The sequence below is a fragment of the Oncorhynchus keta genome, chromosome 22 (assembly GCF_023373465.1).
Source record: "Oncorhynchus keta strain PuntledgeMale-10-30-2019 chromosome 22, Oket_V2, whole genome shotgun sequence".
Lineage (NCBI taxonomy): Eukaryota > Metazoa > Chordata > Actinopteri > Salmoniformes > Salmonidae > Oncorhynchus > Oncorhynchus keta.
This window is the reverse complement of record NC_068442.1, coordinates 20867042-20879157: the sequence shown is the minus strand read 5'-3', so window position 1 is coordinate 20879157 and position 12116 is coordinate 20867042. Positions and strand designations below refer to the sequence as shown.

Sequence of the window (12116 nt, the reverse complement as noted above, 5' to 3'; positions counted from 1 at the left end):
AAATCGTTTGACTGCTGGTTTCGTCGTTTGATTCAGGTCTAGTGTGATGGAGGCAAAACTAATAGCTAAAATCAGTGAGCTAGCTAGCTAACGCTAGCCAGGATGCTAGCCAAAACATTTCATACACACACCAGTTGTTAGAAACAGCTACGTGACAGATAGCCAGAGACTAGAGTTGAACTGGCTGTGGTAGCTATTAGCTCACTAAATTAGTTCATTCTCTTCAGACAGAACTTCAGTCGAGAGGGGATGAAACAGTTGTTGTGTAACTGACGTTACATTGTCAGTTACACAACTAGCTCAGCGCTGGTTATAAATACTTTTTTCTGTTAAGTCAAACAGCGTTTACATTGCCAGCTACACAAGTCAAATAAAGATTAGCCAGTTTCTGAGCAACACACACATAGACAGCAGCTGCAGACAGCAACACTGTGCCTTTTCAGAAGCTTTGCATTCACACAGACTGTCTGCATACTCTGTGGTGTCCGCACGGTCCTAAATTCAGCTGGCTGAAACTGCCAAACAGCCTACCTGAAACTGCCAAACAGCCTACCTGAAACTGCCAAACAGCCTACCTGACCACTCTGAGGCATCCGCATGGTCCACACCGTCCCCAGTGAAAGTTGCGCCCCTGGACTTCAGGCTATTTTGAAAACCCTTTTCACAACAGATACATAACTGACCTCTCATGGACACTGCCTCATGCTGCATGTGGTCTCAATAACATCTTTATGTATGTCTCTATTGGGATAGAATTGACCTATTCAATTGTCTTGTATTTAGGAACAGAATAGTAATGCACTTTTAATTGAATGATAAAATAAATAATTTTTATTGTGCTAATGTCAAGTCAACAATAGTGAAATAATATCTTCTTTAGCTTTCCAATTGTGCACATACTGTATGTTGCAATATCACAATCACAGCAACACTTAAAGACATAATCAAAACGTGTCCAGATGGCTGAGAAGGATAAGGATCATGTAGGCAAGGCGTGGACAGGAGTACAGTATAGATCTTATATAACAGAGATTACTATGATTTGTGAATGTCTGTTCTAGTGTTATTATGACAGCTAATAAGGCTTAGAGATCCTGGGCCGGCACACAGCAGTGTGTGTGTGTATGAAATGGAGCTCGCCTCTCTCCGAGATGTCACCACAAAGGTAAGACACGATACAGAGAAGGGTATTGTTTTAAATTATTGTACATAAAATGAATCAGAAAGAGATTATTATTATCAGTCAATTAATTATTATTATTAGTCAATTCATTAATGGCACTTTAATGCAAGTAAAGTTGTATGGTGTGGTTCTGCACAAAAATATATTGTTATTATCATCCAATTCGAATTATTAAATAATTTCACCTTACTTTAACCCTATTCTCAACCAGCTGGTAGAGCATGTTTGACAATTACTTGTTTTTTGGGGACAAAATATCGTCACTTGAACTTGATTGGTCAACTACCCCAGCCCTCCTGTATCAATTTACATAATTTGTATCCTTTTTGGTTGCTGCAGTTCAGTGTTGTGGCACTCTAACTTTGCCCACTAAGATGGCTGTAAGAAAACTCAAAATCAGTCACCAAAGTTATAGGATAAATGGCAGGATTTAATTTGCTGAGAGATTTATATTGCAATATTTTGTTAGTAGAGACCTTGAAGAGTATGAATATGAAAATAAATAGTTAAAATGTAAAAAGGCTAAAAAGCAATACTTTAAAAATAAATGTGCTCAACCAGGCGATTAATATGTCAGTAGAAACGTATGGTGGACTAAGAATAGGGTGCATTTATTTTGGTGAAAATATGATTGAATTGGCAACATAAATAGGTTAAACCACATTGTATGACCTATTGGGTCAATTAATCAATATTCAGACTTAAAGGGGCACTCCACTCAAACTATCTTTTAGATTTTAAAAAATGTGTCTACCTATTGACAATCGCAAAATATTTTGCATGTCAGCAGTCAAGTTTTTAAGATATTGGATTTTCAAGAATCATAGTGTAAAAAAAAAAAAAAAACTATCGGAAGTTCTTATTTGAGTTTTTAGTAATAGGAATTTAAGGTTAAATATGTTTTAAACAAGAGTCAGTTAAAGGGTTTTAAGCAATCAACTATCTTGGTACGATGCTGGTCAATCTAGTCACTAGAATGTTTATAATACTGTGATAGAGAGACATATCTGCAACATTTATTGACTATATTTTCTTTACTTTTCCAATTGTACCAGCTACTGGACTCTTCATTTACCACACAGTCCCATAGGTGAAGTTCGCCAGTTCTGTAACCCTGTCAGTAACTTTAGACCTAGCCACCTGCATTACTGTATATACAGTAGGATACTTCCAAATTAACCAACTTGTTGTTCTTGAGGGCATATTTACTTTACATCTCTGCATGAGGCTGAGCTAAGTCTGGGAACTACTCCTGGTACTTGCACAGCACCTGTTTCTCCCCTCCCACTGGACCAAGAGGCTATCTTGTCCCTCTAGTCACAAATTACTTCAGGTGTCTGCATAAGGCCAGCCACCACAGTACCACTACACACTATAACCCTGCACTTCATCATATAATATTGTCCACTGGACCAAGGAGCTAGCTTGTCCTCCATAGGGTTCAACAATTGACTTCAGTTCTAAGGTTTAAACTGACTCTGTGAACAACCCCCACTACGGTACATACTATCCACTATGCCCACGGTGCCGGTGCCTCGTCCAGCCTACTCCCAGGCCAGAGAAAATCTGGTGAAGGCCATCCCACCCAAGATCATTTGCCTACTGGCCTGCGGAGGATGGGACTGCCGCTATGAAGGACCAGCCTGCTGGAGGCCCAGCCAACAAGCTGTACAGGGACTCTTCTCACACTGGTGAGGAGGGGGGAGAGAGAGGGAAGGAGGGAAAGAGATACAGAAGAGAAAGAGGTGGGGAGGGAGAGATCTGCATGGAAAGGGAGTGATGATTGGAAGTTCACTTCTGTTCTGTTCGCAGGGTGACAGATGACATTGTGGCCATGGCACGACCCTCCTCTCACCTCATCAAGAAATACAACATCATAGAGCAGTTCCAACGGTAAATAGTCATGTATATGTGCATGTCTGCCAACGTGTGTTCGCGTGTCCACCCTCTTTCTCCTCTAACTGATCCGGTTCTCTCTGACCAGGCTGAACATCAAGTCCATCATCAACATGCAGTTGCCTGGGGAGCATGCTCACTGTGGCCCTCCACTGGAGCCAGACACTGGATTTACTTACTCCCCACAAACCTTTATGGAGAATAATAGTAAGACTATACTGTATTTATACCTAGAGTATATCTACAACACACACTTTACTTTAGGATTGTTTCTGTGGCCTTTCGTAAATGAAATATGTGTTCTTGTCTTTCCTTCTGTGTGCTTGTGGTGCAGTCTTCTTCTTCAACTTTGGCATGCCGGACTTCGGTGTGTCGTCTCTTGTGGGGATGATGGATGGAGTAAAGGTGTTAGCCTTCGCTGTGAAAGAAGGGAAGGTGGCGGTGCACTGTCACGCAGGCTTGGGGAGGACAGGTGTGTGTATATTTTTGGAGAATCCGGTTCTCAGTACATCAATTGTCTTCATTGTTCACTTAATTTAGAATATACATCGACTGCAATCAGAAAGATATTGTCCATAAACGATCCTGCAGAAATTGGCACACCTCCTGTCATTGTTGACAGGTGTCCTGATAGCCTGCTACCTGGTCTACACTCTGCGTGTGAGCCCCAGTGAGGCTGTCCACTACGTGCGTATCAAACGTCCCTGTTCCATCCAGACCCGGGACCAGATCAGCCTGGTGTTTGACTTTGCTCGTCTTCTGGGCCCTCAGCTGGCCCAGTTCCCTGACCTCAGCCTGCGCCACGGGGCCCAGTTCACCCTGCTGCAGTACCTGCACCGTCAGGCCCTCCTCCTCCATGGCCAGGAGGCCCGCACCCTCAGGCACACTCCCAAGGTGTCTGTTTTGTATAATTATTTTGGCAACACTATCTTTCTTTTAGGTAATAAGTAATGTAGGGTAGAGTGGGGTAAGTTGTCATGTAGGGTAGAGTGGGGTAAGTTGTCAAGTAGGGTAGAGTGGGGTAAGTTTTTTAGTAGGGTAGAGTGGGGTAAGGTGTCATGTAGGGTAGAGTGGGGTAAGTTGTCATTTAGGGTAGAGTGGGGTAAGTTGTCAAGTAGGGTAGAGTGGGGTAAGTTGTCATGTAAGGGAGAGTGGGGTAAGTTGAGCAAACCCTTGCCTCGAGGAAATCATATATAAAATGAATCATTTTACAAAATTGAGCAATAAGTCATCATTTCATGGAGTCTGTGAAGGCAGAAACCACATGGAAAAAGTGGAAAGCAAGTTGGGTAAAAAAAAGAAAGGATTTTCACCAAGTCAAATTAATTCATTGTGTTAGAGCAGTGGTTCCCAAACGTTTTTTTCGTCCTTTACCCCTTCAAACATTCAACCTCCAGCTGCATACCCCCTCTAACACCAGGGTCTGCACACTCTCAAATGTTGTTTTTTACCATCATTGTAAGCCTGCCAAACACACACTATATGATACATTTATTATTAAACATAAGAATGAGTGTGAGTTTTTGTCACAACCCGGCTCGTGGGAAGTGACAAAGAACACAAGTAATATAATAATAATCAATAATTTTGCTCTTTATTTAGCCATCTTAAAACCTTATTTGTTCATCAAAAATGGTGAATAACTCACCACAGATTAATGAGACGGTTGTGCTTGAAAGGATGCAATGTTTGGTTGTATTGGAGAGAGTTTCAGTTTTAAATAATTTTTCACACAGTCTGTGCCTGTATTTAGTTTTCATGCTAGTGAGGGCTGAGAATCCACTCTCACATAGGTACGTGGTTGCAAAGGTCATCAGTGTCTTAACAGCACGATTTGCCAAGGCAGGATACTCTGAGCTCAGCCCTATCCAGATTAAATTCTGATTACATTTGTTTCTCAAAGAACCGCTTGTTGCAATTTCAATGAGGCTCTCTTGTTCAGATATCGGTAAGTGGACTGGAGGCAGGGCATGAAAGGGATAATGAATCCAGTTGTTTGTGTCATCCGTTTTGAGAAAGTACCTGTGTAATTGCTCACCCAGCTCACTCAGGTGCTTCGCTATATCGCTATATTTTGACATTTGACATTGTCCATAAGCTTGAGTTAATTTGCACACAAAAAATCATACAATGATGGAAAGACCTGTCTGTTGTCCTTGTTAATGCAGACAGAGAAGAGCTCCAACTTCGTAATCATAGCCTCAATTTTGTCCCGCACATTGAATATAGTTGGGGAGAGTCCCTGTAATCCTAGATTCAGATCATTCAGGAGAGAAAAAAACATCACCCAGATAAGCCAGTCGTGTGAGAAACTTATTGCAAGCAGTCAGACAAGTGAAAATTATGGTCAGTAAAGAAAACTTTGTATCTCAATTTTAAAAAACATGTCAATACTTTCCCCCTTGATAACCAGAGCACTTCTGTATGTTGTAGAAGGGTTACATGGTCGCTGCCAATATCATTGCATAATGCAGAAAAAAACATGAAAGTTGCTTTAACAAAGCTAACCATTTTCACTCTAGTGTCCAAAACATCCTTCAAGCGGTCAGGCATTCCCTTGGCAGCAAGAGCCTCTTGGTGGATGCTGCAGTGTACCCATGTGGCGTCAGGAGCAACTGCTTGCATGCGCGTTACCACTCCACTATGTCCCCCTGTCATGGCTTTTGCTCCATCAGTACCGATACCAATACATCTTGACCACCAAAGTCCATTTGATGTCACAAAGCGGTCCAGTACTTTAAAAATACCCTCTCCTGTTGTCCTGGTTTCCAGTGGTTTGTAGAAGAGGATGTCTTCATTAATTGACCCCCAATAAATGTAACAGACATGATGCTTGTATCTAAACCAAAGTGTATAATTTTAAGATTGTTCTGTACAACTTTATCATCCAAAGTAAGTCTGCTGCTCTTGTGTTTTAAAATTGCATGTTTCAATTCTCTCTTCCACAGCAGGTGTTTTGATATCAAATATCCCTGCACTCACATTTAAAGCGGGACATGGTTGATTCTCTGCTTTGACATCACCTTTCTCTTCATGATTCTTATAGACACTTTCAATGCCCTTGTCATCCACATGCATGTCCTTTATTTTTCACTTTCGATGGTCACTGTCATTAGGCACTGGCTGCTGGTGGGTGGGACATTACTGTTAGGAGCACTCCCACAGTCATCCATACTAGTGAGGTTTGACATGTGGGGACCTGCTCCACTGCTAGGGTCTGGGTTCCATGTAGAGTCAGATATGAGGTCCTAAACCTAGCATTAAAGTACATCATTGTAGCTGTGTGGGTTTAATATAGTCAAAATGTTTGCCTTCGGGTGAGATGAGCCAATGGCAAATGTAAGTGTTTTCTTCCCAGGCATAATGCAAGGCATTATAGCTGGGATATGAGTTAACAACAAAGCTTGGCCTAAAGTAGTGTTTGTTGGGTGTTAAGCCTGTGCTAAAAGATGCTTAAAATTATTAAAAGACAAAAAGCGTTTGTGATTGTATTGAATAAAAAGATTAAAAGGTAGTGTTAATATCTCATTCAGTACAGAAATGTGTAGGCGGCTTAATTTACCCTATCCCGCGGCTCAATTCTAGTAGGGGGGACAAGTTATATTTTCAAAACCTGTAATATTTACATGATTTCTGATCCCCCCCCCCCCAGGGATACACAATATCCTGAAATATTAGTAGACATCATTGTTAGAAAGAATACTATATGTACCTTGACGGAGTGATACTGAATGAAGAAAATGACTTAACTTACCCCACTCTCCCCTACTTCCTTTGTGGTTGTCTGGAGGGTCTGGCTTTGGGTCCAACAGACAGATCACTCCCCATTCACTCTGCTCTTTCTCTCTCCATCTTCCACTCTCTCCAGTATCCCATGGGTTCCTGTATCTGTTTCTAAAAGCTATCTGTTTTCATGATGATCATCATCTAGGTGGTGTACCTGTTGTGTGGCCGTCTTACTGCCCTGGCGTTGGGCCTGCCTGCCTCTCTGGAGGTGCATGCTGAGCTGGAGAGAAGGGCAGAACTGCGGGCCCTGGGCAGGGCTGTGAGGGAGACCCTGGTGGCCAAGCAGTACCTGCCTCTGCACCGTGAGGTCCATATGGGGTCCTGGGGAGGGTCAGGTTCAGTGTCCTCCTGGGACGAACCAGAGGGCTTTCTGGAGAGGAAGAGACAGGTACTGCTGGATAAACGCAGCTACAGTGACTCAGACCTCAGCAAGATCACTGTAAAACAGGTAAGGGTAAACATCAGGGTTAGACTGGGCATACACGTCTTCTAAAATCTAATGTGAGCAACCCCTGGACGTGGGTGCTCACATTACAGGATGATTTCCTAGTTCACCCTGCCCCACGTTTCTCGGTTGTCGTAGGAAAAAAATACAGACATGCAAACAGCAAGCTACTTTATTAATGTGCACATTATTTTGTGAATTTTTTTTTTTTTAAAGAGATGGATGCGCAGAATATAGACCCGCAAATGGTTGGGCAGCTGTGGGCACTTTCTATTCTATAGAGGGAATTGGAGGTAATATAAACCATTTAATATTGAAAAGGCAGCTGTGGTCTCTCCACAGCTCCACAATCCTGTCCATCATCTCAGTCAAATCAAATGAAATTGTGTTTGTCACACATACCGAACACAACAGGTGTACAAGCCCTTAATAACCAAGAGAAAAATAAGTGTTAATTAAGTAAAAAATAGATAAGTAAAATAAATAAATAATAATAATAATAATTAAACAGCAGCAGTAAAATAACAACAGCGAGGCGATATACAGGGGGTACAGGTACAGAGTCAATTTGCGGGGGCATAGGTTAGTCGAGGTAATTGAGGTAATATGTTGATATAGGTAGAGTTAAAGTGACTTTGCATAGGTAATAAACATAGAGCAGCAGCAGAAGAAATTGAGGGGGAGGTAGACAATGCAAATAGTCTGGGTAGCCATTCGATTACCTGTTCAGGAGTCTTATGGCTTGGGTGTAGAAGCTGTTAAGAAGCCTTTTGGACCCAGACTAGGTGCTCCGGTACCGCTTGCCATGAGGTAGAAGAGAGCACAGTCTATGACGAGGATGACTGGAGTCTTCAGCGATTTTTAGGGCCTTCCTCTGATACCACCTGTTATAGAAGTCCTGGATGGCAGGAAGCTGGCCCCAGTGTGTACTGGGCCGTACGCACTACCCTCTGTTGTGCCTTGCGGTCAGAGGCTGAGCAGTTGCCATACCAGGCAGTGATGCAACCAGTCAGGATGCTCTCGATGTTGCAGCTGTAGAACTATTTTAGGATCTGAGGAACCATGCCAAACCAGTTGTGCCCTCTTCACGACTGTCTTGGTGTGTTTGGACCATGATAGTTTGTTGGTGATGTGGACACCAAGGAACTTGAAGCTCTCAACGTGCTCCACTACAGCTCCGTTAATTAGAATGGGGGCGTGCTTGGTCCTCCTTTTCCTGTAGTCCACAATCATCTCCTTTGTCTTGATCACATTGAAGGAGAGGTTGTTATCCTGGCACCACATGGCCAGGTCTCCTCCCTATTGGCTGTCTCATCGTTGTCGGGCCTACCACTGTTGTGTCATCGGCAAACTTAATGATGGTGTTGGAATCGTGGCTATGCAGTCATGAGTGAACAGGGACGATATGTTGGGGCGGTATGCAAAATAAAGTGGGTCTAGGGTTTCTGGGATAATGGTGTTGATGTGAGCCATGACCAGCCTTTCAAAGCACTTCATAGCTACAGACGTGAGTGCTATGGGCCAGTAGTCATATAGGCAGGTTACCTTAGTGTTCTTGGGCAAGCGGAATATGGTGGTCTGCTTGAAACATGTTGGTACTACAGACTCGGCCAGGAACAGGTTGAAAATGTCAGTGAAGACACTTGCCAGTTGGTCAGCGCATGTTCGAAGTATATGTTCTGGTAATCCGTCTGACCCTGTGGCCTTGTGAATCTTGACCTGTTTAAAGGTCTTACTCACATCAGCTATGGAGAGCGTGATCACACAGTCGTCCGGAACAGCTGATGCTCTCATGCATGGTTCAGTGTTGCTTGCCTCGAAACGAGCATAGAAGTAATTTAGCTTGTCTGGTAGGCTCGTGTCACCCACTCAAACTATGTGAGTCCTGACGTACTGATCATAGCCCAAGTTCAAAGGATTTCAATACAATTTGTTTAGGCAAAAGCGAATTTGTCGCTAAATTGAGTAGTGTATCCCCGGCATTACTGGTTACAGGTGGAACATTCTTGAACATTAGTTTAGAGAAATCTGCATTGGTACTGGCAACATTTAGAGCCTTGATATTAACCACATTGCTTTATTTTCTTCCAGGATCTTGAGTTGGGCTCATACTGTACTGTACTAGATAGGAGTAAGAGAGACTGGTCTGGTTTAGAGCAGATTAGACCTGACGTGAGACCTATGAGTCCAGTCCTGCCCACCCCTACAGCTGGCCTCTGTTCCAGTCCTGAGGACTCACAAAGACTCAACCTCCCAGCAGGCAGTGGGGCAACCAACAGTAACTGTTCTTCGAAGAGTTTAAAGTGCACTGCCAAGAGGGCGCCAGCATTTCACAAATTCAACTCTTACATTGAGGTGAGTATCAGACTGTGTTACTGGGGGCATACTAGTAAAAGTGTCTATTTTTTAAATATAAAACACATTTCTTAATACACTATTTCCTGTGCTCTGAAGGTACGTAAAAACCAGCGTAAGTCCGGACAGGCCTCAGTGGCTCGGGCAGTTGCCAAGGAGATGGCAGATCTAAACCCCCCTGGAGAGACAGTTCTACAGAGGACAGCACTGCTACAGGTAATAAACTGTTACAGCAAGTTATCACAAGTTGAGGTGTAGTGTAGACTGTCTGGAAGTTACTAAGCTACATTGAAGCTTATTCTGCGGATCTCAAGATTTGGGCCCTCCTGAATTTACTTAAATTAAATGGAATTTACCATAACTATGATTACAACATATTGGAATGGGATACTATAATCTGTCATGGGCTGCCTACCATTAACCGGAATCCTGACTGCACTCTGTTTTGTCTGTGTTGACTGACAGGAGGAGCTGAACAGCAGTGAGTGTGCCTGGGCCCTACTGGTCACAGAGTCTGATCCGCACGTACTCAGCTGTCTATTGTGGACCTGGCTGGAGAAACTCAAGGTCAGAGGGCTCAGATAAAGATCTCTCTCCCTTTATACTCTCACTCTCTTGCACTCTCCTGCTTTTTATACTCTCTTTTTATCTCTCTCCAGGAGCCTGTTCTGAGTGCAGATGACGTAGAGAGGTTGACCTCAGTATCTCAACACGTGAACCATCTCAGTGTGCTAACAAAGGTGAGACCCACCAGTCAGACCATTGATACACGTTTAATCGTGTCATGGCTTACTTCGGGGTCTTCAACCTCCTCAGCAACTATTGTGTATGTGTGTGTGTGCATGTTGTCCCAGCAGCCCCAGCGCCACACCATGTCCTGTTTGCTGGGTTGTGTGGGTCAGGTGACCAGTCTGTGTCCTCAGAGAGAGGAGGCCGTGCTACGACGCCTGATACAAGCACTCACCAGGGTGAGTCTGTGGGTGTGTGCGTGAGTGTGTGTGGCAGTCATAGTTCAAATAGTCTAACTATTTTCTCTGTTTTCAATAGCACCCTCAGGAGGAGATGGAGAGCTATAAAGTCCTGATGAGAATCCTCAAGTCCAGCAACAGACAAACACTCCATAACCATAACTCCCTCACACAGACCTCAGACTACACAAACACCTGCTCAAGAAGAGGAAACAATTGATTGATTGGTTGATGGGTTTATTGGTTGTACAAACTTTACTTCATAACCATTTGTATGAAGGGTAAAATATTTGTTCAATTTCTAGTGTTTTCTTTTCTATGACTAGGTGCAGTAAGCTCTTTACTGTTTTAGTGGTGCTTGGATGGGTGTAGATTCTATGAAGCATGGCCACGATCCTGATATTGGAGTATATTCTCTCTGCACATTACATAATACAAATATTTGTACCATTGACCTCATCCCGGCGTGTATTATTGTTCAAATCTTACATACACACTGAACAACAATATAAATGTAAAGTGTTGGTCCCATATTTCATGAGCTGAAATAAAAGATCCTAGAAATGTTCCATATGCTTGTTTCTCTCAAATTTTGTGCACAAATTTGTTTACATTCCTGTTAGTGAGCATTTCTCCTTTGCCAAGATAATCCATCCACATGACAGGTGGCGTATCAAGAAGCTGATTAAATATCATGATCATTACACAGGTGCACCTTGTGCTGGGGACAACAAAAGGCCACCCAAAAAATGTGCAGTTTTGTTACACAACACAATGCCACAGATGTCGAAGGGTTTTTAGGGAGTGTGCAATTGGCATGCTGACTGCAAGAATGTCCACCAGAGCTGTTTCCAGAGAGTTGAATGTTCATTTCTCTACTATAAGCCGCCTCCAACGCCGTTTTAGAGAATCAGTACGTCCAACCAGACCTCACAACTGCAGACCATGTGTAACCATGCCAGCCCAGGACTTCCACATCCGGCCTCTTCATCTGCAGGATCGTCTGAGACCAGCCACTCGGACAGCCGATAAAACTGTGGGTTTGCACAACTGAAGAATTTCTGCACAAACTGTCAGAAATGGTCTCAGGGAAGCTCATCTGCATGCTTGTTGTCCAGGGTCTTGACCTGACTGCAGTTCGGCATCATAATTGACTTCAGTGGGCAAACGCTCAGCTTCAATGGCCACTGGCACGTGTGCTCTTCATGGAAGAATTTGTATGGCTTCGTGTGGGCGAGCGGTTTGCTGATGTCAACATTGTGAACAGAGTGCTCCATTGTGCAGTAGGGGTTATGGTATGGGCATGCATAGGCTACGGAAAATGAAAACAATTGCATTTTCCCAATGGCAATTTGAATGCAGAAATACTTTGACGAGATCCTGAGGCCCATTGTCATTCCATTCATCCACCGCCATCCTCTCATGTTTTAGCATGATTATGCACGGCCCCATGTCGCAAGGATCTGTACACAATTCCTGGAAG

At 43.3% G+C, this 12116-nt stretch overlaps 1 protein-coding gene across 1 annotated transcript; it reads left to right on the top strand.

Annotated features, from left to right (window-relative positions):
• Positions 1 to 1114: 1114 nt before the first annotated feature.
• Positions 1115 to 11180, top strand: zgc:77752 (uncharacterized protein LOC393862 homolog). The gene is made up of 13 exons (XM_035797761.2): positions 1115 to 1165; positions 2239 to 2874; positions 2996 to 3076; positions 3168 to 3286; positions 3414 to 3551; positions 3702 to 3973; positions 7011 to 7313; positions 9402 to 9665; positions 9765 to 9881; positions 10131 to 10232; positions 10325 to 10405; positions 10523 to 10633; positions 10713 to 11180. The coding sequence occupies exons 2-13, from the start codon at positions 2699 to 2701 to the stop codon at positions 10851 to 10853; spliced, it is 1905 nt and encodes a 634-aa protein (XP_035653654.1). The 5' UTR covers positions 1115 to 1165; positions 2239 to 2698; the 3' UTR covers positions 10854 to 11180.
• The last annotated feature ends 936 nt before the right edge of the window (positions 11181 to 12116 follow it).

Excerpts from the sequence above, each read along its gene's own strand:
- zgc:77752 (XM_035797761.2), top strand. The coding sequence starts at position 2,699 with ATGCCCACGGTGCCGGTGCCTCGTCCAGCCTACTCCCAGGCCAGAGAA. Across the intron at positions 3,077-3,167 it reads ATCATAGAGCAGTTCCAACG|GCTGAACATCAAGTCCATCA; the intron begins GTAAATAGTCAT and ends CTCTCTGACCAG. Across the intron at positions 7,314-9,401 it reads GCAAGATCACTGTAAAACAG|GATCTTGAGTTGGGCTCATA; the intron begins GTAAGGGTAAAC and ends ATTTTCTTCCAG.